Source organism: Pocillopora damicornis, chromosome 5 (genome assembly GCF_964200805.1).
Source record: "Pocillopora damicornis chromosome 5, jaPocDami1.2, whole genome shotgun sequence".
Taxonomy (NCBI): Eukaryota; Metazoa; Cnidaria; class Anthozoa; order Scleractinia; family Pocilloporidae; genus Pocillopora; species Pocillopora damicornis.
The window spans coordinates 18,422,894-18,447,584 of record NC_142674.1 but is presented as its reverse complement, the minus strand read 5'-3'; the positions used below and the strand labels follow the sequence as shown (position 1 = coordinate 18,447,584).

General features: G+C 36.8%; 2 protein-coding genes across 2 annotated transcripts; both read left to right on the top strand.

Annotated features, from left to right (window-relative positions):
• Positions 1 to 6,669: 6,669 nt before the first annotated feature.
• LOC149045779 (uncharacterized) lies at positions 6,670 to 8,055 on the top strand. The gene is made up of 3 exons (XM_089205957.1): positions 6,670 to 6,699; positions 7,147 to 7,315; positions 7,785 to 8,055. The coding sequence occupies exons 1-3, from the start codon at positions 6,670 to 6,672 to the stop codon at positions 7,907 to 7,909; spliced, it is 324 nt and encodes a 107-aa protein (XP_089062083.1). The 3' UTR covers positions 7,910 to 8,055.
• A 1,778-nt stretch (positions 8,056 to 9,833) lies between these two features.
• LOC149045778 (SLIT-ROBO Rho GTPase-activating protein 1-like) lies at positions 9,834 to 24,569 on the top strand. The gene is made up of 17 exons (XM_089207141.1): positions 9,834 to 10,020; positions 10,572 to 10,728; positions 11,279 to 11,341; positions 12,103 to 12,216; positions 12,846 to 12,974; positions 14,193 to 14,414; positions 15,387 to 15,479; positions 16,420 to 16,587; positions 17,002 to 17,080; positions 17,171 to 17,201; positions 18,023 to 18,131; positions 18,638 to 18,698; positions 19,245 to 19,322; positions 19,408 to 19,542; positions 20,266 to 20,371; positions 21,347 to 21,573; positions 21,939 to 24,569. Exons 1-17 carry the CDS (start codon positions 9,836 to 9,838, stop codon positions 22,946 to 22,948), a joined length of 2,967 nt encoding a protein of 988 aa, XP_089063267.1. The 5' UTR covers positions 9,834 to 9,835; the 3' UTR covers positions 22,949 to 24,569.
• Positions 24,570 to 24,691: the final 122 nt, after the last annotated feature.

Here is a 24,691-nt window from a genome sequence, read left to right as displayed (position 1 = left end):
TTGCAGTCGAGCTGAATCGACAAGACAATCAAACTTATAATCCCGAAAAGAAAATAATTGACAAACTGAAATAAAACGAAATAACAAACTGAGAACTGAAACACAGAAAGAAACATTTTCAAAAAAGTTTAATAATCATAGTAACATTTAGGTAGTGCCCACTAGATAATGACGTTTGTCAATTTCAGTAATCGACATGATAGTTTTTTGCGATGGAACTGTTGTAAGACAATCAGGCCTTCTTAGAAACGGACTGAAGACTTTCCCCTATGATAGACTGATACAGTTAAGCAGCACCATATGGTGGGTTTTGGCCCACGAAACATTTCACTAAAGAAAACCCTTTCAAGAATATAATTGATTAACTACTCTGATGACAGAAGTGATTTTAAGTCAGCTTACATGGATAAAAATTGATATCATAAACCAACACCCGGTATTGTAATGCACAATAACATAGAATGATAGCTTATTTTAATAGCGAGGATATTTGTAAATGCGATGTTAAACTTGTAATTATCAGTCGTTTCACGGTAGCCTGGGCAAGTACGCCTCAGAAAACCCCTTGCGCGACCCTCTTAACAAATCCTACCAAAGCTGTAGTTTAAAAGCACTCGAAATATACAACAACCAAGGAGTGTTCGTAAGTAAGCACTCTAGTATAAATGTTTTCGATTAAGGTTGGTAAATTGTTAGGCTCTTGTTTTACAATCAAAGAGCCATCTCTTAGGAGCCTGCCAGCACCAATCTAAGAAACGTATGGGTCGACAATCTCGTATTTTTTTCCACCATCCTGCGCACTGAATCTTGTACTTAATCTCGCCTAGGACATCCAGCCAGAAGTCGAACCAGATCAGCCGCATGAAGAGGATGAGCAGTAAATGTATTGGAGAGAATGTCCCGGACATCTGGTACCGCAAGTGCTGTAACGCCTTCTCTTGGTATTCTGGCTGATTTAGTCGAAGACAACTGCCATCGTAGGGAGCAAAAATCGCCGTCATAACTCCACGGGGATTTGTTTTGAGCATCCTCCAATAATCAGGAAATATTCCGCATAACCTAGCGATGTCATCTCCGTAAGTGAAGGCTTCTACCAAGGTAGAAAGTCTACGGGAGGAATCTTTGAAGTAGTCGTCCCAAAATAACTTGTCTTTCACAGCTATTCTCTGCCTTTCATCTCGGGAAGGAAGCTCACACAGTCCTGAGAAAACTTTCGCGGTAAAAAAAGATTGAACCTCGGCGATCGTGATTAATGATCCGATCACCGGCCGAACATATCCGATGAAAGCCAATGTCGGGTCCTCGACGTTAGACAGATACTTGTAGTTGTGGGTAAGAGGAACCGTTTTTATTTCCGCGGGGAGCATTAGAAATTCTGCCTTGAAACCGGTGCACTGAATGATGATGTCAACCTCCTCCTCTGTGTCATCACAGAAATGTACTTTGGTACCTTTCACGCTCTCAATTGCGCCTTTTGGAACACAGTGGTGATAATCAACCCTATCAAGCACGTGACCATTTTTGTTGATAAAAGAATGGAAAAATTTGGCGTCATTTTTCCACTCGGATATACCATGACCTTGATAGGCGAGTAGTGAACCGTTCGTCGTCCACTTACATACCCATGCTAGCCCTGCAAGGGAAAGGAGGACCAAAATTATTGTGAGGCAAAAATATGACAAACGGTAATATTTAAAATTAGGGAATAAGATAGCACCCAGTGCGACCAACCAACACTTTGTATCTTGAAGTCAACTATGTCCGTTCCCAAATCGATTCGAAATTTACTCCATCGCGAGTAGAGACAAATACCAGTTTGCAAATGAAATCACAGTTTTATTTCAAGCAGATGAATGTTTTTCCTCGTGGTCGTAAACAAAAAAATACCTTGGTTTAAATTTGTCAATTTGAACGTGTTTGGAACATTAAATATTTAAATCTCTTGAAATCGAAAACGAATGTGTGAAAATCATTGAGAGCTGGTATTCAAAATCTTGGAGATTCTGGTGTTTGTTCTAGTTTTCAAGAGACCGCAGGCATTCACAAATGACCTTATTAAGTATTCCTCGGACCTATCTTTACATCTTGGAAACTCGTTACTTTGAAAATTTTTCATCTTGTTCCCTCTTGGCTACTACTCAAGTTGTTGCTAGTTAAATGAACTAACTTTGACATATAATGATGTGCTCGTGATTCTGTAAGATGTAAGAGCGAACGGATTTCTACCGCAATGTAAACTAGCCATTTCGCTTTACCCGTGGCAACCTTATTTAACATTTTCGAACAACTTAACTCCAATTACGTAGCAGGTGATGTATTAAACGCATTCGTGTTTCGCAGCTGATGGAATGCACAACATTTCAGCCGTTTATTTCTTCTTTGAAGCTTATCAATCAAAAATATACCAGTTTGTATTTTGTCACGAAATACTTGACTGTAGTAAAATGCATCTTCACACCTTCAGCAATTATCTAAACAGCCGTATTTTTTGGTTAAAAAGTTGTCTGTAGCCACGTGAGTCATTTAATCGAATGTGCAATCACATGTTTTTGTTTACAGCGCACTGTACCCGGTTCTCCGTGATTCTGTTTCTGTCCAACGTTCTTAGATCATCGATTCCAAATGTTATTTTCTCGAGCAATAATTGTATGATAGTTTCAGCTATGACCTTTCGTTTGACGAACAGATCAGAAGACAGGTTTTTTACAGTGCAATGGATAAAATTCCCGAACTGAAAACTCAGACATTTGCTAGCTTGTAGAATAACACAATTACACAATTACGTACAGTTGCTTAAGTTGTAATTTCCCACCGAAGCAATATTGGTATTTTTATATGTTAGTGTTGGTTGGTGTTCCAATATCCTTTGATCCACTATTTTGGCCAAACATGCTCTAACATCTGCATATATTTTTTTAAAAGCATTTTCTACTGAAATTTGATTATGGGACACAATTCCTAAAAGACTTCCCAAGAACTACACCATCTTTCATTGTTGTGAAGTCAAGTCAAATACTCTCCTACCAATTTATGTAAAAGTGCCCATTTGTGTTCCATTGTCTCTGACTGGAACCACTTCCTGTCTCACAAAATTCTTCCTTCATGATGCTATATATAACAAGGGTTTGAACAAAAATGTTGCCCACTTAATCAGGATTTAAACATCATCACTTGCATTTTGTCATATTTCCTGAAATAATTCTTGATGTGGTAAAAGTAACACACAATATTGTTTTGTACGAGTTATAATATGTATAACAGGAAGTTATCCTTTTTTTTTTCTCTGACAATCACAACATAATATGATCTTTAGACTTCCTTCTCAAGCAGGATCTGCCTTTGCAAGATATTAAATTTCTAAATTAAGCTGAAACTTTTGGCAATGAAACAACTTTTTGATTTTTACAGTTTTCTCAGAATTTTTTGGAAATTATTATCACCATTTAGAATGATTTGAATACTATATGCACTCTAAATGTTACTCTGCTTGTAAAATTTGTACCTTGAAAATTAATTAGCTTAGGGTGGTAGCATTGGTTTAACTCTACATGTGAATTATGGCTGAAAGCTGAGTAACTTTCTTTCATTTTTGCATACAACATTTTACAAGTTACAGAGTTAGATACAATGGTTCAAATGTGTCAAAGTGATGATGGTTTTCACGTGCTCCTCAAATGCTTTTCATGTGCTTTTTGCCTGTCAAATTTCGCACATGTACTGAATTTTCAAAGTAAATGTAAAAACTGTCTGTAGACTACCTAGAATTTACCATCACCTGCTGGTTCATGATTTCGTAGACAGAGCCCTCTAGTTAACATCTGTAATGTATTAATCAACTACATTTCAATCACTGCTACGAGATCTGGAACACCCACAACGAAGGCCACTCTGACAGGCTACAAAACTTGCAAAATAGGTCTGCCAGACGCATAATGCATATCAGCAACTGGCGATACTCATGCGACAAGGCTGTCATTGCCTTAGGCTGGGAAACCTTAGACATTCAACAAGCAAGGTCTTAAGCTAAAGAAATGTTTTAAGTGCTTCACAACTTGGCTCTAAATTGTCTCACTGATCTAATCTTAAAAAAGAGTGGCACTATTCAACACAATCTCAGGGGCTCTTCTACCTTCCTGCAGTCATTTGTTTCCTTAGTTTTTGGTATTCAAGTGCTTTTATTGTTTCTTATAAATTATTTCACAAATTAATACTTAACAAATTACAAAATGAAAACAACGAAAAAAAAAAAAAGTCATTGGAATAAGCACATTTGCTAAAATCAAGACAAGAAACCTGATGATTGAAGACAGAGAAAAAACAAATAAGAGACAACAATGGCCTTCACTTGGGTTTCCCATTATAACATGATGGCTGTCTTACTAAATGGTGTAACACAGTAACAAGTAGTGGCACTATGCTTTTTATATGTAAGTGATTCTGCCACTTTTTGCAAGCTTTTGGAGCATTCTCAAGTTAGATCAGAAACACCTCAGGATTACTAAAGTTCTTACAATCACTCTTTATCTTTTTACACTTGAATTTTTATCTTAAAAATTTCTCTTCAATATTTTTACTAAGCATCGATGGCTGAAAAAGAAAAAAATACTTAAGAGTTCTGGTGAAAGCCAAACACTTTTGTGAATCATTTTCATTGATTGTTTATGATCTCCTCAATGCTTTCCCACAAGAATGGTGTAGAGAATTGAAACTAAATAGGACTTCTATCTATGGAAACACACAATACCAAAATCTAAGTAATTTCTCCCTGTGGGTTGATGGTGAACAGAAGACTTTACAGAAGCTTTATTCAAAATCATTGTACCAGATTTTCGTCTCTAAGATATCTAGTATACCAACTGCAATGAAGAAATACGACAAAGCATGCAAAGGATCTATGTAGACCCTTTTTTTAGACCCGTTTTTCCATTTACTCTATCAATCATACATCATTTCTTATTTCTCTGGGCCAGAACTCTGCAGGAGCAAATACCACAAGCAATATGTTAAATTATGATAATCATAATAAATATAATCACATGAAATAGAACAATCGCCAAGATACGCCATGAGCTCTATTTTGCGAACTGAATTCCCAGTTTTCTGGGAATTCCTAGGAATTCCTAGGAATTCCTAGGAATTCTCAAAAATTCCCAATTATGCAAATGACCCTTGCAAACTGAATTCCCAGTTTTCTGGGAATTTCTGGGAATTCCTAGGAATTCCTAGGAATTCCTAGGAATTCTCAAAAATTCCCATCTATGCAAATTAACTCTGATTTAAAAAGCTTGGAATTACTGGGAATTTCTGGGAAAGGAAGACTGCAGTTTTGTGAGGACTTGGAATCCCTAGGAATTCCTAAGAATTCTCAGCTTTACAAACTACCTATAATTTAAGAAGTGTGGAACTCTTGGGAATTGCTGGGAATTGAATTTGAGGCAATTTTAATACCCTGAGGTCCACATAAATTCTAAGAAATTCTCAATACCTTGAATGTGAAGGTTTTAAGAAAAAGAGTAATTTCAGAGGCTTAAAACTTTGGCTCAATAAAAGGTATGCTATACAAAACTTACCAAGAGATATACATACATGTACATGTTTATAACTTAAAGAGCATGAAATTTATTACTCAAACTAAGTTTTAGTAAATCTTTACATTTATATGGATTTTCTCATGAACCAGCTGTCAGTTATGTTAAATGGAAATTGCCAACTTCCACAATAATTAACAATAATTACATTGTTATCTTACTTCCCTAACCTACATTACTGGTTGCCTTTGTTAGAAAACCTTGGAACAGTCAAGCTCAGTTGCCTCAAACGCTGTCAGAGACTTTTTGTTGACAATACTTTTAGTAGAAATTTCATGCCTTAGGCAAACAAATTCAACACCTAATTAATCTTTCTTTTTTCATGATTGTTGTTGCTGCTTTTTTTCAGTTTTTTGCTCTATTTTCATGACTAATTGCTGTAATTTGTTTTGCTGTTTTTATTCTTACAAAACATTTTTGTAAGAGTTCCAATACTTGTGGATCATCCACACACTTTGCAAACATTTGGCATGCAGACAAGACAGAGGTAGTCAATGTACCCTTTGAGGAAAAACACCTTTTATATGACGTCTTCAATTTACTTTATTTGAAACTCTGATCTGAAAATATTTGTCAACAAGACTTGTTAGTAGTGAGAAGTACCAACCAAGTTTCCTTTCATAACTTAATTTCTTAAATATCCCAATCACTGGATCTCCCAAAAAAATATTACATCTTTTTATTTTTGGTGCAAATTACAAGTCCTTCTTTATATAAAAATGAAAAATGCTAGTCACACTTCAGTAATAACAGCTCTTAAGTTTACTTGTTGTTCTTCTCTGTCTGTCAGCTATCAACAAAATTGTTTTATACTTCGGGCAGTGCATAACTATTTGTGGACCAGAGTTCCAACGCACCTCTGTAATCGCATATAGCTACTCCTGTCTCTTGTACAAATGTTTCTCCTTTGTAAGACGCACTCTACTCTGTTGTCAATACTGCTTTAAGTTCAGTGGAAACGACTGACTGAGGAATCGAGATGGCGGTGTTGGAACGTGTTGCTGAACGCTTGCTACGGTCAAGCTTTGTAGATTTAGGTACTGGTACACTGGGATCATCTATGTATCTCTTACACTTCCGAATGTGGTATCCTTCTGTTATAAATAGGAGGGTAAAAGACGATTTGTAGTCGCATTCAAAACTGTGATTGGCTTGTGTTATTTCTCACCTTTGCCATTAACACAACTTAAGTGAGTTTCGAGTCTTTGTTTCCTCGACAACTTTCGGCCACAAATCGTGCATTTGTAATACGATCGATTCTTGTCGATTATTTCTACATAGAGTGAGCTGACATCTTTATTTATATCACCAAGCTATCCATCTTCTAGAAGCAGAGAACCGGTCGGAGAAGTCAAAATAAAGTTGTACGATTCTCTTAACACTGCAATCGGCAAGCCAGCGGATTCACTTTGCTAGCCAATGACAAGTCCTAAAAGATCCACGTGATCATGCCCGTGATCGGAAACAAAGAAGACTCCATTTGGCGCTCATCTTTGAATGTACTTTCATCGACTGATCGCTTTTCTCAACTGTTTTGCTTAATATAACATTTCTAAAGATAGCTTTTATTCTGGTTCAACGGGAAAACGAGAATAGCGTGAGTGTTGTAAAAGAGAAGAAAGTCGTTGGCGCCGTGGAGTTAAAAGTAGGGACAACAGTTGACATATGGACCGGTACAAACAAGGGTCGAGTGGCCATCTGTAAAGCTACGATTTTGAAAGTTTGTGGTGAGTAAAAATTGCGATATTCGTTGTGATCAAAATCTTATAAAAGAATAGATGTAGTGGGTTGAATTAAGCTTACATAACGCTCGGCGCAACTGAAACTAGAATAATTCTGAGAATCGAATCGGTCACTTGCACGCCGCAGTTTCTTAAGCTTATGCTTTACAATGAAATAAACCTATCAGTAAGGTTTCAAGATTCCTCTAGTCACGTTTGGGAACATTCAAGATTCATAACAAACTTTAGTACATAAAGAAGCCCTCCTTGGTAAAAACAAAATAATGTATTCAGCCCTTTTTTAGTAAAATCCATGAGAGAGATGTACTAACTCCAATATAAAAGTCACTCAATATAACACAGATTTCTCAATTTGAGAATCCAATGAATGCCCTTTTCCTCATAGCCATCTTAAAAGCCTGGTCTGAGCTTTAAACATACATATTTTAATTTTTTTTTTTTTTTTCAAATTCAGATGTCAAGGAATCCAGATACAAAATGGTCAAGGTTCTTGTTAACAACCTCATTCAAGGCCAACTCATTGTGAGTCCAGGAAAAAAAATACAAACAGTACAAACAGCAGCTAAGTTTGCAGTTTAGGGTAACTTCATTCTAATTTATTGTTACAGTTATAACAAGATTTTAATCAAAAAATCAATTTTATTTGTCTGTAATTAGCCCCTTCACTCCCAAGAATATAACTATATAAATATAACTTAGGATATTGTATTTTTTGGAAAAGAATCAACAGATTTTATTCACAATTTGTGTCAAACCAAATTTAATGATTGATTAGAACTATTTTATATGAATAGCTGTAATTGAGGATTAATCCGTATGAAGTTTTCAAGAAAAGAAAAATAAATCAAATTCCATCCTAATATTACCACACATTGATGTTAATAATTAATCAAAAATATTTTACATGTACGCCTTAATCAAGCTTTTAAATAAATTTCATTGAATACTTGAATTTTAGCTGGGTTTTTTTAATTTAAAGTATTTATTTTATATCATTAGCCTCAAATTTTTGCTTAAAATTCCCAGTAATTCTTAAACATTCCTAAAAATTCCCAAAAATTCCCAGAAATTCCCAGAAATTCCCAGAAATTCCTAGGAATTTTTTAGATTTACAGCTTTTCAGGGAAAGTCATTGGTTCTCTGAGTTGGAATTCCTAGGAATTCCAAGTCCTGTTGGCTATAAACTTGGAATTTCTGGGAATTTCTGGGAATTTCTGGGAATTTCTAGGTTTTTATAACCAGAGTTGTTATGGTTGGGAATTCCTAGGAATTCCCAGTCCGAATTTACCGTGAAAATTCACACCTTTATTCCTAGGAATTCCTAGGATTTTCCTAGGAATTCCTAGGAATTCCAAAAGCCATTTCGCAAGGGTGGGTTCAAGAAAAAATGTCATAAATGAAAACTAATGGTGTATGTAATATAAATATATATATATTTAAACATTATTTACTTTTACTCAGCTAGATTAGCTTTTCAGTTATTCTGAGTGAATGTTACCTTTTTTTGTGTTAACATATTATGTGTGTAAACTAAGTTTAACTTCTCAATTTGGTAATGATAAAGCTTGTAATATAAAAGTTTTTACCATTTTTAACTCACTTCCCAAAGACAGTTCACAATAAGAATCTTTATCAATATTGAAAAACCCAAACTTACCTTCAAACCTGCTTATTATCTCAGATGTACCAAATTTGTAATTCTCCTTACTGTCAACCATACAATTCTTATAATATTAGTTCAGAGAATTTAGTGTTGGATCAACTAATTATCCCCAAATTGATAGTTCTCTTTATTCCCATCACTTGTCTGGTTGATATTGTATTGATGTTGTAAAGAGAAATTCTGTCTTGGTCATTTATGGGAGTTAAAGGCTTAATATTTTAACACACATTTTTTAGATTTTGAATCCTTGCAAATTATTTTAGTTGTTGAAGTATGGACATAGTATCCACTGACTTAGACTAGCGTTTGATCTTACTCTGGTATTGCCTAACACTTTAACTCCCAGATCAAATTTGTAATTCTCCTTCTAGTCAACAATACAATTCTTATAATGTTAGTTCAGAGAATTTAGTATTGGATCAACTAATTATCCCCAAATTGATATTTTTCTTTATTCTCACCCTTATCTGGTTGATATTGTAAGGAGAAATGCTGTCTTGGTCACTCATGGGAATTAAAGGGTTAACAAGTATTTGTTTCTTTCCTATCAGGTTTCAATCAAGTTTAACATGAAATTAATGGAATTTTTATTTGTTTGTTGGGGTGTTTGTAGCTTAGAAACCAGGCGTTTTCGAGCAATCATGTTCATTGATGAAAATTCATGGCATGTTTACCAGATGTTTTCACTGGTAAGCTGCACCCTTGATTTGTAAAGAAAATTTGGAGAGAAAAGGTGTAGCTCATATGCCAATGTTCACAGTTTGTCTAGTTCCAAAAGATTTTATTTATTAATCCTAGAGCCCATTGGTTAACTGGGATGTTAATGTTATCTTTTGACAGAGATGCGCCAGATTCTTATTGAGCAGCTGAAATGCTTTGAGAACAGAACAGAGGGAAAACTGCTTTTTCTGGCAGATCTGCAGGAATTTTTCAGAAGGCTGTCAGAAATTGAGATGGAATATTCTCGAAACCTAGATAGGCTTTCAAAGATGTATCTGGAAAAACTTCATAGGCATAAAGCACAGAGGTAACATAAAACATTTCAACTACATTGTTATGTAGTTATTGAGTCACAAGGTGCACCATTTTTTACCAGTAAAATTTGTCCTCTCATAGAAAATTGATGGTAAACTCAGTTTGTATCTTATAGCCACGTATTTTGGTGAAACTGCTTTGATAAGGCCAATTTTTCCCAGTTATATTTTAAACAAAATCAACACAGTGATTGTTAGTTACCGCCTTTTGTAAGTTTGGTTGGATTTGAAAAGAACAGAGGTGGCTCTGAAAAGAACTGTGTGTCGTATAGCCAAGTGTTTGGAATAAACTGATGCAAAAAGTTGAACTTTTATCTGGCCATTTTAAGTTTTCAAGACAGTAACTGATAGATATGGACTTTCATAAGGTGGTTTTTAAATGATCTGTGTGGCTCTGAAAAGAATTGGTGGGAAAAAAAAGAACTGTCTTTGTTTTAATTGTGGCTCTCTCTTTTGAACTGGTAGTCCACCATGCTGTTGTAATTGACTAACAGAATGTGGGATTTATTAATGCCCTTATTCACTATTTAACTTGTGTCACTAGGAAAGAGAAGGGAACCACAATGGATTTATGGCAACAAGTCCTCATTGAAACAAAGAACAAATCGAAGATGCATCAGGGTCTTGCCGACAATGTTTCCACTGACATTGTTAATAGATTCATGATTATAAGTGACGACTGTAAAAGAATATCCAAGCATGTAAGAGTTTGTATCTTAATCCTTTAACCCAAAGTGTGATTAGCACCCTATTTCTCCCAACAATATCACCCTTGAATTACACATTAAGGTCATGAGAATCAAGGAAATGATCACCAACTAAAGAAACTCCTCATTTCTATAAACAATTACTCCTTGACAGCACCATAGGAAATGTGAAGAGAACAGTATGGATATATGTACTGATGTTAGGGTGCATTGGGTGGTCAAGTGGAAAAACCGTTATGTTTTATTTCTAGATCTTTATGATGTCAACTCTTGTCCCCTAAAAGAGACTTGCATGTAATATCTCCTCACAGTATCACCCTTAAATCAAGTACAAAGATGATGAGAATTAAAGAATTGATCACCAATTCAAGAAGCTCCTGATTTTCAAACAAATTCTCCTTGTCAGTGCTATGGGAAATTTAAAGAGAACAGTGTGGAGAATAGTAATATTAATATTAGTAATATTTTAAGTGAAAGTGAGATAGGCAACAAGCATGGAATATCTTTAATTTTGTAAGTTCTCCCTTTTTTTTGTATTTTACAGTGTTGTGAGACAGCTTCAACTCTCCAGGATGAACTTCTCAAATCAGTTAACGATCTTAACAGGGTGAATACAAAATTGAGTTGTTTTTCTCAATGAAACTTTTATGATAAATTGTTCAGCCTTATACAAGTGTTCAAGATGAAAATTGTTACTGAATTAGACTAGTGTAGTACAACGGGAACTGAATTTTTTCCAACCTATCAAAAAATGTTTTAGCCCCTTAACCCTTTAACTCCCAGTTCAAATTTGTCATCCTCCTTACTATTGACCATACAATTCTTATTAAGTTAGTTCAGAGAATTTTGTATTGGATCAATTAATTATCCCTAAATTGATAATTTTCTTTATTCTCATAACTTACCTGGTTGACATTGTATTGATATTGTAAGGAGAAATTCTGTCTTGGTCACTCGTGGAAGTTAAACTCCCAGATGAGATCAACAGGTAACTTCCCCCTGTAGTATCCATATATTATTCAGCAAACTGGTAGTAAGAATACTCAAACTTATCAGGTATAAGATTTTTTAAATATTGATCCAACAGCAAATTCTTGCAAAAAATTTACAAGGGAATGTGTAGCAGCTAGAGAGGGAGAATTAACAATCCAATCTTGGGAGTTAAAGGGTTAAACTGTGAGAGTGATCTAATTTCTCCTCACAGTATTACTACTGACCATTCATTAAGATCATGAGAATAGCTTAGAAGCTTTGATCACAAAATAAATTCTCCTTAAAAGTACCAAGGGAAATGTCTAGAGAACTGTATTGAGAATATGGATATTGATGTAAGGGGTAAAGGGTTCATGGCATACATTTTTGTTGTAGAGACTCCATCGCTATCATGCAATGGCTTTAGAGAGCAAAACAGCGGAGCAGAAACTTCAAAAGATGGAAGATTCGCGAAGAAAGAATGAAAAAATGGCTAAGCAAGTTGAAAAGGTATAACCAGAGCAATTTATAGTCATGCAAAAAAATATATTCTGATGCAGTCAAACCTCAGTTATCTGTACTTTCATGGGGATTTTTTTTATTACAGTGTATGAGGGCTTGCTTTTGTGGTATTATTGGCTATAAACATTTATTTGTTACATTTGCAAAGTGTGACAACGTTTGCTATTAATCAAAGCACTTGTAAAGAAGCAGCCATCAGACTCACAGAATTTGTTCTGCTTTCCATGAAACATTGATGTTTAGATTTCTTAATTTCCAAACATACCTCTGACAGATATTAATGATGATGCACTCTGATTTGAGAACATGTGTTAATTCTTTGGTAATATTGATTTAAGGGTATGTACATGATTTCAATTTTATTTTAGGCTTATTATTATTATTCATATTTTTTATTGTTTAGACTCTCAGTTATCGGGACTTTTTGGCCCAGCCCCATATGACTCCAGATAATTGAAGTTTGACTGTAATTTTTTTTCAAGACGATATAATATTGGTATTATAAAACAGTTAAAATAGTTAATGATTACATTGTTGATGACAATGACCATAAATGCTATAACTGTAGTGGCACATGTAAACATCATTTCATGTGTTGTTTTACCGGTCTTTAATAGCACCAACAAAAATGTACTGAATGCAAAAAGAGGTGTGTCAAAGCTAAGAATGAGTATGTCTTATCACTGGAGTCTACAAACCATTTCTTGGAGAATTATTACAATGGATTTCTCAAGACATTGGTTGATGTGAGTGTGCTCTTTTTTCTTTTTCTTTTTGTTGTTGTTTTTTTTTTTAGAACAAATGTCCACTGATCGATTTTGTTGTTTTTGTTGTCGTCTTGTGATAGGCAGAGTGTAACTTTACCTCTGATTGTGCCCCATACTGTAGGTTAAGTCTTTGAGGTCAAGGGACCCATTTTTTTTGGGTCAAAATTCTTAATAAAAATTATGATAAAGTTCCTCCTCAGGAAAAAGGAAACTTCTAAATGTGCCTCACCCCCAATATGTGGCTTTGTAGCTCAGTTGGTAGCAGTAGCGAACTTGTATCTGGGAGCCATGCATTTGAATCCCGTTGAAGCCTGAATTTTTCCCAGGCTTTTCTTTTGCAATTGCTAAAATTACAGCTTATCTACAAGGATCGTAGCTTTACCAGGCCCTTTTTTTCTATTGAATCTATGATGGTATCTTTATCATGAAGCAGCAATGTTAATGTTAATACCCCTGCATAGGATGCAAGTCCATTACATGTTACAGGGTATAGCTTCATTAATCAAAACTATAACAAAATTGTAGAATGTGATTGGTTATCACCAGTCTGATTAAAGCCCTAATAGGACAGTGTATGCATTGTGTTTGCAATTGGACAGTGTAATAGGACAGTTGGCATGTCATGCCTTTGTACATGGACAGTACACATCATGAAAGTGTGCTGTTGTTGGGCATTTCACTGAGTTAATTGTTTTTTTTTTTTTTAATGAAAACATGGAAAGGATGATTACTTTCTCTTTAGAATTTTGTCATAAGTTTGATTCATAGGTGATTAACATGTAACTTTTCCCTGAATATTTTGATGATTTTAACGAAAATACTTAAACTTTTTGGGTAGAAATTATTATCTTGATCTAACACCAAATTGTCATCACTTATTTGTAAGCTAGAGGGGTGAATTTACAATCAGATCTTGGGAGTGAAAGGGTTAAATGGGTAACAAGATCTTAACCCTTTAACTCCCACGAGTGATCAAGACAGAATTTCTCCTTACAATATCAATACAATATCAAGCAGAGAAGAGATGAGAATAATTTTTTTTTATATAGTAAAATATCAATAAGGGGATGATTGGTTGATCCAATACTAAATTCTCTGAACTAACATTATATGAATTGTATGGTAGACAGTGAGGAGAATTACTTATGAGATCTTGGGAGTTAAAGGGTTAAATTTTGTATTTTGTTTTCCACTCAGACTTTTGACTACAATTACCACGACTCTTTCACTCGAGGAGTTGAGGCGTATGTCACTGCAGAAGCAAATGTAGCAGCTTCCAGCAACCAGTCAGTAGATGTTGTGCGTGAAGCTAAGTTTACTGTGGAAGCAGCTAAAGATAAACAGTTCTTCTTTGATGACAACTCCGGTGCATTAGCTCTGCCATTCACATTTGCCTTCTTGCCGTTCAATGATGATGAGGTTGGTCTCTGTTCTTAGTCTGAATTTCAGAACTTCTATTCTGCTCTTTAGATAATGCTGCTTGTTGTGGTAGTCTTATAGTAGTAGTAGTCTTTATTTATTCTTGAAACATAAAAAGTGGTAAAAATAGTAAAAGATAAAACAAAAAAACTTGTAACACCACGTTGTGTTTAAAAAATCGGATGATTGATGTTCACATCTTTTAAAGATGATTTGTTGCTGAAATTAAAATGTCGTCATTTTCTTTTGAGATTAAATTTTAAAGAGGATGGAAATCAAATTTTGGCACTTAATTTAAAATGTTTTTGTCCTGGTTTCGTAGTAGTGCATATGTGTAGTTCTAGTAGTCTTTGTTCAAATAAGCTGTGAACTCCCCTGTAATTGGGACTTGGGCATAATGTTTGGTAAGGAAATAGAGAAAAAGAAAGATTTTGTTTTGTGTCTTGTCACAAGCATGGAACAAAGAAAAAATTATGAGTCCCAGAGGAGGGCATAGAGGGCATATTTACTACATGTTGATTGGCTGAGATAGAGGGAATTTTTCATTAAATTTGGTAATTCCCCGTACAAAATTACCTAAAACTGATTAGTTCTTAGGTTGCCTAAGTTGTTTTTGACCTTTTTTAAGATAAAATTTTCCATTTATGTTATAAAAAAGTAATAGCAAGTTTTGTTGTAAAGTTAAAGATTGAAATCACTTTTGTTTTAAAGAAGTTGCAGAAATTGCTCTCGTCACTTGCTGCATGACTCAAGAATTTTCTGCAATTTCTGAAAACATGTGTGATTTTAATCCTCAATCTAACTTAGCCTATGGGATTACCTCTACACATTACCAGTAGGGATATTATGTGACTTAACTCCAAATTCTTGAGATGAAATGAAACAAATTTTAGGGCAGACGGTGGAGCGTGATATCTAGATCTTACCAATGAAACGTCATATTTAATATGTGTATGGATGTTTATTTCACAGCTTTATCAGGTGTCACCTCAACAAATTGATGTAATAGAGCATCACTACAAGGTGTTTGAGAGACTGCAAAGGGCAAAAGCAGAAACAGATGAGGTTTGTCACTAAAACACTTTCTTCTAGTGATACCTAATTGCAACAAGGTTTAAGGAACTTCATCAAACAAAAAAACTGAAAAAGAAATTAGCAAAATGTGAATTAACGAGCTTGTAATTACCTTCCCGTAGACATCTCCTTTCCACGTTTTTTTAAATCCTTTAAACCTTAAGAGTGATTAGTGTATAATTTCTCCAGACAATATCACCCTGAGTCAAACATCCAGGTCATGAGAATAAAGGAAATGATCACAAACTAAAGAAGCTCTTGATTGTTAAACAAATTCTCTCTGTCAGCATCTTTGTAACTGTATAGAAAGTAGTATGGAGAGTTTACACATTGATGTTGGGGTGTAAAAGGTTAAAGAGGATGAGGAAGATGACAGCTTTTGGTTTTGGCCTTAAATGACACATGTGGCCATTCATTTTGCCAAAGGCATGAGGCAAAAACTGGCTGAGTTGTGCAAAATCAAACCTAAGACTTTCTGACTTTGTGATCCAGTGTTTTATTACTGAGCTACAGATAATTCTGTTGTGGATTATGGCAGTAGTATGTTCATATTTGATAAGCATCCTGCTCACTGCTACGGTCAGAAATGTTGAAAGCCTCTCGCAAAATGAAGCAGGAAAGATAGTAAAGAACATTTTAACCCTTTCATTCCTAAGAGGAACTGGCTTCTAATTTCTCTTGGCAGTATCACTGCTGAGTCAAGCACAAAAGTCATGAGAATTAAGGAAATGATCATCAACTCAAGATGCTCTCGATTGTTGAAAAAAATTCTCCTTTCGTATCATAGGAAATGTATAGAGAACAGTAGGGAGAATATGAACACTGATGCCAGAGTGTAAGGGGTTAAGTTAAGTTAGTGGTTCCCTTAAAAAGCCATTCATGTCTATGAGTTTCACCTTGCATTCAACAGCCACTGTTGTCCATTTTTTAGATTGGAAAGTCAGCGGAGGCCGCCTCAGATGCTCTTGCGTCGATGCATCAGCAGTGGGACAGTGAAATGATGAAACTGGCCAATGGAGCAGTGGATCCTGTTGCTGGAGTAGGCAGCTGTCAATCAATCAAGTACAGCAGTGAAGAATTAGAGATGTATTATATTACGGTACGACCTCATTGGAACCTTTCAATTACTCCCAGAAGCAACTAACATGTAATTTCTCCCTTAAGTACCCATACATTATCAAACAAACAGGTAATGAGAATACTCAGACTTATCAGTTAGTGGTTATCTGCTTGATCAAACGCCAAATTCTTGTAACTAATTTACAAGGAAATGTGTTGCAGCTGGAAAGGAGAATTTACAATCATATCTTGGGAGTCCAGGAGTTAATCTGCTACTTTGCTGTTGGTGTTTTTACTTTCTCCACAGTCGGGATCGATTGTGTTATTGTTGTAAAATATTCAGGTTTTACGTTACTTTAGAGCTCAGAATTTTTGCACCCTTCTTTTCTGATATTATGCAGCGTACTTAAAAGATGTTTCCTTATGTTGCTTTCTGATATTTTTTCTCTTCCAGAAAATGCGGGAGCTTATTCTTATTAGTAGTGTACAAGTCCGTGTGGAGGCTGAAAATGATATGCTGACCAAAACACTCGGTTAGTAGTAAACAGTACTTCTTACTTTTTTAATTTTTTTTATTGTTAAGTGACTTACAATCATTTATTAACTTTGTTTACTCTTCGTAGGTGAAGTAACACCAGACATTGTGGGAGCCAGGTATTTTAAAATGATGTTAAAAATGAATTTCCACACTTCTTGCCCAACATCTCTACATGTAGTATTCCCCTGTCTAAGCTGTAGCCGTTTTGATCTCCTTAGTTAGAAGGAAGAAAGTTGGGGGACTATATTTGCACCGAAAGGAAGCCATTTTGGCGACCTTTCTCGTGTAGCAAACTGTTACATCTTTGTGTTTTTTTAATGCAATTTTCAATTGGGTGTCCAAAATCAAGGCTATCTCAGCGACTAAACAGAACCAAGGTTTACATAGTCATTAGCCAATGAGAACTGAAAACTGCTCAAGCGCGGGAAAATGCGAATGACCAAGTCACGATTCTTTTAGGTTTGGCTTTTGATTGGTTGAGAGGATGACACGATTCTTCTAGACCAATCACAGAGCAAAGTTAGAGAAAACCAAAGCAACCCCGAATTTCTTTCGACATTTTTTTTTGTTTTGTTTTGTATTTCTTCCCTTGCCTTAACTTTGATTTCTGGTGACTTTTTTTTAGAATTTTTAGGACGTCAAATGGGGGTTTGAAACTGGGGTATGACTTAAGGGATGTGTGAGGCTTGCACAAAGTGTCTAAACATGTATTAGAGAAAAGTCTGATTTTTTGTCTTGGAAAATGTACCCTAAATTTCTACCACGAGCATTTGCAATCGTGGTTTTTGGTACAATACTTGATTTTGTCTGCCCCATATCTCGCCTCCTTGACACCTGCTGCTCCATAAGTCTTTCTTTCCTCATCACATATTTCACATTTATAATGTGTTGATATTATAAAAATGATATGAATTTTCATTTCATCAATTTTTTTAAGGCTCAAGAGACCAGCGTTAGATATGTCTTCTAAAGAAGCTTCAGCGATTCTAGACTCTGTGCACAAGAAGGCCAAAGTGTTTGGATGTAATCTAGAAAATTATGTTAAAGTAAGTACATGCACCAAGTCATATCATGCAGTTCTTAACGACTGATTGCGGAAAAATAACCGCACTTGTAACTGTTTCAAATTTTTTGGAAAGTTTGTGTGGCATTTCCTCAGGTAGATATCGGGGATTGACTCTTTAGACCCTAAGGGCCGATTATTTCAATCAAACCGCATTCTAAGCCATCTTCAATTCAGCCGAACTTCTATCCGAATAATTAAATTTGTTAGTAGTGTTCAGAGGGCCGAAAGCTGATAGTGGAAGGACATTTTTGTAATTAAATCAGCCCTCTCATAGAGAATCCCTGAGGTGTACTGCTTGCGTAAAACCGCGGTTTGGGTTAGATATCGTGTAAAAACCGGCTCTTAGTGACTTGCTTCTAATGTTTTCTTACAATATCATCCCTGAATCTAACATTAAGGTCACGAGAACAAAAGAAGTGATCGCCATCTTAAGAAGCTCTTGTTAACCGGTTAAATTGATTGTTTCAAGTTTGCTTTATTTCTCAGGTTACAGGAAGAGAAATTCCAGAGGTTGTAGAAAGTTGTGTCAAGTTTATTAAAAAGTTTGGTGAGTACTTGAAATTCGGCCTTCCTGGTTAGTTAATTAAGTTTTATTAACTGATTTGATAACGCGAATTTGCCACCGTTGAGAGAATCTCTTGGGAGTTTAAGAAACGATGACGGCGGCGGTGCCTTAGACAACGTCGGTTAAAAAATGAACTTATATTTTACCAACGAATCTTGCGATACTCTAAAGTCATTTAGTTTGTTTCTCACTGTCAAAACTATCTCGAAACTGAATATGGAACACAGGTTTGTCATTTCACGTTGTTGTTTTGCAGAGGACGCAAAGAAATTTACAAAGATTTATAACGCACGTGCACAGCTATTGTTCTTCTCATTAAACTTTTTGTTTAGAGACGTTGTCGTTGCCGTCGTGGTTTTCTTAAAGTCCCTTTTAGCTGACGTCTTGAGCGGTAACCCTTCGTCAGAGAGAATGACGATTCTGGGGCCTCGAAGAATTTAAAAAATCCCTTATTTTAGTTATGTCTGCTGCCCTGGGAAGTATGCTGTCATAACATAACAGTTTTTATTTATTTTATTGTGTTCGTAGGGCTGGACCATCAAGGAATATTTCGGTTATCGGGATCCACAACGGAAATAAACGACATGAAACAACTTTTTGAAAATGGTAACTGCCTTGAAAGTTAGGGAAAGTTTCTCTGTACATTTATCGCGTTGCGGCTGAAATTCGCGGGTTTTTTTTTTTTTGGTAGGTCGTGATCCTTTAGCAGGTCTGAATCATTGGAAAGATATCAACGCCGTGGCTGGTTTACTCCGGGTTTATTTCAGGGAACTGGAAGATCCTCTGTTTCCTAGTTCACATTATCAAGAATTCATTAAGGCTAGCTGTAAGTATCTCGTTATATTGTTAAATGAGGGTAGTTCCTCTTTTCTAACGAAGACTGAGGCCCTCCTGGCTTATAACCGAGGATAGTGGGTGAGAGGGAAAGAGTGGATGCCATGGCTGAGGAAAGCAAGCGGTTTTAAAAATTGGAAAATTGTTGAGGTCTTATCAAAAGAGGGATCTTGTACAGCAACTGGTATTGACTTTTGCAATTCAGCGTGAAGAACGGGAAATTTCACAACTTTTTCAAGAGCGGGAAATATGAAACCCCTGCACATAGCAAGAAAAAATAGCGAGCTAAACCTTTGAAAGGGCGCGAATTACGCAATCTACGTCAAGGGGAAATTTTACGTTCAATGCCAAGTGCGGAATAATGTATAACTTGTACCCAGGGTGAAAAATTGTCCTACCTGCGTTAAGAGTGAGAAATTTGAAACCGCTACGAACACTTGGTAATTATGCGATCAATGCCCAAGGCGGGAGGTCCTGCAACCGGCGCGGAGGACGGCAAGTAGTTTTAGGCCCAGGCAAAGGGCGGGAAAACATGCAAGGTTACCCGCGGTGATTGTGTTCAGCCCACCAAGGTTTATCATCTCGGGGTTTTTTTATTGTGAAATTATATGTCTGAAAAAAAAACAAACAAACAACAACAAAAAAACCTGAATTTTGTACTTTAAAGTTGTGTTGGATCTTTGATTATGATGCACTATCCTCTCTTTATCTGAAGTGTCAGCGTCAGTAGAAGATGGTATCAAAGAAATAATGACTGCACTCAGTTCGCTTCCTGAATCAGTGGTTCGAGTGATGGAGTATCTGTTTTCTTTCCTTAGCTTGTAAGTATTATAAGTCAATCTTTTTTAAAAGCTCTGTTAGTTGATGGATCGGATCGAAGATGTTACAATGTAATTTACCCAGAAAGAATGCTACTCTCCTGAAAACCGAACTTCCCTATTAAACAACGTGTCCCAAATTATTATAACTTTAGCCCATTGCAGATTGAAACTTAGTTCGCCACTGACGCAAAGTGAATGTTGCCTCTAAATCTCCTCGAAATACACAATCTTTCAAGGAATTACGGTCGTTTTGCTTACGTCTAGAGTCGATTCGCCTACATCCAATATGTCAGTTCGCCTACGTCTTAAATATGACAATTATTGTATAAAACAATTGGTTCAATTGAAACAAAAATTGATGATCGAAAACTATCGCATGAAAATTTGATATCACAACTAATGAACTCTAATGATTACCATGTTAATTGGGTTCATCTCACCGCGCTTTGACATGAGAGACAAATTGATTTGACCCTTTTTGCAACATTGGATAAATGCTATGATATATATCAATGTTGCAATTGTACCCTAATATTTAAATTACTGTAATTATCATGCTTTCCACGCTTTTGCACTGCTGTAGTGTTATTCATGCATATGAATCGTAGGCGAACCGACTCTGGACGAAGGCGAAACGACCCGTAGGCGAAGCGACCTGAATAGCTCTCAGTCAGTATAGCTTTTCAGACAGTCGGTCTCTGTCAACAACAGCAATTGTTCTTTTTAGAACTTTCTTGAAGACTACAACACAGCAATTTCAGATAAAATAACATCATCATTACATAACCCAATAGAATGGTTCAGGCAGTCCCATGGTATGACATCAGAAAGTTCGAGTATCCACATTGCCGTGACAAGGCATTTTAGAAGTTTTCAAAAAACTGCTACTCTATAGCCACTTCCCATAACAAAGAATACGTTCGCAAAATTGAACCCCCAAAATTTAATGTTCTACGGTATGACGTCTCTCGGCAGAGTTGCACAGCACAGTGAATCTAACAAGATGGACGCTCACAATCTGGCGGTAGTGTTCGGCCCGACATTGTTACGTATCCCGTCCGAACAAGACATGATAGCTTATCAAAGTCAAGTGAATGGAATGATAGAATTACTTATTAAACATTGTGACGAGATATTCCCTGGCTCTGGAGAATCGCTACCAGCGCCATTATCTGAGACAGAAGAGAGTGAGAGCGAGGAAGGTAAGTGTTCAGAATGGAACGATTTTTAATGCCCTCTCAGAAGGAAGAGAGAGAATGAGGAGTGCGTCAAGTATTTAAAGCATTTAAAACATTGCTTTTAAAAGATATCTTTTTAGATTAAATAGAATGTTGAAACATTCTTAGAGTCAACACGTCCATTTTAGCTAAAAATTGCAACCAATATCTTACTTCCGGTTCTTTTGAACCTCACTTGCACATAACGAACTCTGCAACTCGCCTACACGTTAATATAAAACGCGATTTAACAGCGAGCTGAGCGCTCGCATTACTCGTGCGTTTCATGCCAGTTCGTCGTCTTTTTTCTTACAGTCATGGTTACTTTTTTTTCCTTTTTTTTCCTGCAGATCTGGAGCCAAGGGAAGCCGAAGCGATATATGATTACTCAGCTCGATCCTCCAAGGAACTGTCCTTTAAAAAAGGCGACATTATTCAGGTGTTCAAAAGATTTAACCCGGAATGGTGGGACGGGACAATCAATGGAACTGAAGGCTTTGTGCCAGCCAGGTACATTCGTATGCTGACAGACGACGATGTCGATGCAAATGATGGCGAAGGGAATATCTCGATCTCCGGCGAGCTGTCGCCATCACCCAAGATTTCATCCGGTGGAATAGACAGGCCTAGGGATCTGCCTCCAAGGATCCCCAAGAGAGAGGGCTCGCTACGAGGAAGGGACAGTTTACCCTCTCCCACAGCGGATCATGCAAGCCACGCAGCAGCAAGTCCCATCGGAGCAAGTCCGATAGGAGTGAGCTCTCAGGGGCCATCTCCAGGATCATTGTCGTTTAAGAAGACCTCCGTGCCAGCAATCTCATCGGAAGATATCGTAAAGCGGCAGCTGACGCGGCTTCGTAAGGCGCCCAGAGAAGAGAGCGACAACTCTGTGGATAAGACACCTGATAAGGAACAGGGATTCGTGATACCAAGGCTTCGGAGCATCTCGCCTACCAGAAAACCCCAGTCACCTAGCCAGGAGAAGGCGGAAGAAGCCGAAAAGAAGGAAGAACCAACGGATAAAGACTGGAGAGGGGGAGGTGAAGCTTCCAAAGAGGAAAACCGGAAGTCCGTAGAAGGTGTGTGGCAGCCACGAGAGGAAGTTAGCATTCCAGCGAATAACACTCCCCAGGGCATTTCTCCGACAACAACGGCACCGGCACCGGCACCGAAAATTCCCCCAGCGGTTCGCCCTAAACCCAAGGGAAACCGCAACCCTCAGCCCCCTTTCCGTAAAAACTCCGATGATCTGTTAGCTTCGCTGCAGGCTGCTCAAGTCGTGTGGAGTCATCGGACTAGTGGCGGTCCTGACGACAACAGGAAGAGCGGAGGGTCTGTGGGGGACGACACTGCTTTTTGAGGGTCTCTCTGGGGGGGGGTGATAAGGGGGGGGGGTTAAGGGAAGCAAGGGAGGGTGGTTGGAAAAGGTCTGGTGGGAGGAAGAATCTTTTCTTGAAAAAATTATGATCCTATGGAAACAAAGCGTATTATCTGCATGCCCCGCAGTGGGGAAGTTTTGGTAGAAATGCCAATTTTTCGAGATTGTTAGACTAAGATTGATCAAAACGTGTTATCAATCGGGAAGAGGTGGGTGAGCTGTGGGGTCAAATTTATTCGTGAGGGTGGGTAAGGATTGCACTAGAAGGGCTGGGGTGGGGTGGGTTAGGTTAGGTTTGTTTCGAGGGAATTCTTTTATAAAATCTTGCCAATCAGTTTGTTAAGAGTCGGGAAGGACTTTGAATCCAAGACCAATACTTTTCCAAAAAAATAAGAACCAAAAGTTGAATTGTAATGGTGATGTAAATATGTATTTTTAGGAGACAAAGAAGTCGTCGCTAACACAGAAATGATAATGATAATTGTTTAAAGTATTGATTTGATACGTGAACTTTTATCTTATTTATGATTTTGTTTTTGTTTCTTTTTTATGCGCAAGTGAACAAAAACTTGTCATTCCTCGTTCCCATTGATTACAGTAATTGTAGGAATAGGAATCCAGCTGAAAAGTGGGTCTTTGGTTTTTATCGGGACGAAATCATTTTAAGCCCCCAGATTCTTCTTTTGTAAGGTTCGTCTGATCGGTTTCTTTGTTCAATGTTTGGTGCAGAATGTAGCGCTTGTTAAGTGATCTCTCTTTATCCTACTTGTAAGGGTTAGTTTGTCCCGCGCTTGATTTTATCTTTGAAAATGTCAAAGATTTGAGTATTGAGCTTGACGTCATTGAGTAATTTCAATTGAGTGTTGAAAGTTTTGCGGGACTGCCTTTGTTTTGCTTTGCTTCGGTTTGTGATTGGTCTAGAAAAATCGCGCCATGCTCTTAACTGATCAGATGCCAAACGAAAGCCAACATCACTTGGTCGCCCACGTTTTCCCGCGCTTTTGGAAGTGTGCTTGTTTTAATTTTGAATCTTAATTGGCTAATGATGACGCAAACCTTTGTTTTGATTGGCGGTTGTGATTATCTTGGTCTTGGCTTTAAGACAGTCAATTGAAAACTACTCTATTACTCGATAATTATCTGAATTATCAGCAACAAGAATAACTCACACTTTTTCGTTAAAAACTCACCGCATGCTTATTAATGCTTAATCTGTTTTCGATTCACCCAAAGGGTCACTAGGTTTCAGCCAACAACCATCTTCCTTAGAATAGAAACTGTTTTCTTTTTTTTTTATTAAGGACGCGGACGTGTTCCCCATACTTTTGGTACTGCTTCTGTTCATCACAGCAACGTTTATTCCGTTGAGATATTACCTACAATTTCGTTCTTAGGATCGTGCAGTTTGCAGTGATGAGCAAATTTGATTATTTCCTATATAGGTAGCAAAAAGCCATTTTAGTCATTGACAAATGGTATCGAATAATGTATTCTAGAAATTGAAAGAAAAAGAAACACTGGAGAAATATTTTGGTGAATGTAAGAATATTAGATAAGTTATGAAACAATGAAGTAATAAAAAAGAAAAACGGTTTTTTTTAAAGAGTGGGACTGTTCTTCAGTATCTCGTACCATTGAAAGGGGTGACGAACAAGTGTAATCGTCAGAAAATAGTCTTCAAACAACGACCCCTATGAGTGACATAGATCTAATTTCTCCTTTCAG

Bases quoted from the DNA above. Each gene is read 5' to 3' on its own strand.
- LOC149045779 (XM_089205957.1), top strand. From the start codon at position 6,670: ATGTGGTATCCTTCTGTTATAAATAGGAGG. The intron at 6,700-7,146 runs GTAAAAGACGAT...ACATTTCTAAAG, and splicing joins CTTCTGTTATAAATAGGAGG to ATAGCTTTTATTCTGGTTCA. The intron at 7,316-7,784 runs GTGAGTAAAAAT...TTTCAAATTCAG, and splicing joins TACGATTTTGAAAGTTTGTG to ATGTCAAGGAATCCAGATAC.
- LOC149045778 (XM_089207141.1), top strand. From the start codon at position 9,836: ATGCGCCAGATTCTTATTGAGCAGCTGAAATGCTTTGAGAACAGAACA. The intron at 15,480-16,419 runs GTTTGTCACTAA...TCCATTTTTTAG, and splicing joins CAAAAGCAGAAACAGATGAG to ATTGGAAAGTCAGCGGAGGC. The intron at 16,588-17,001 runs GTACGACCTCAT...TTTCTCTTCCAG, and splicing joins TAGAGATGTATTATATTACG to AAAATGCGGGAGCTTATTCT.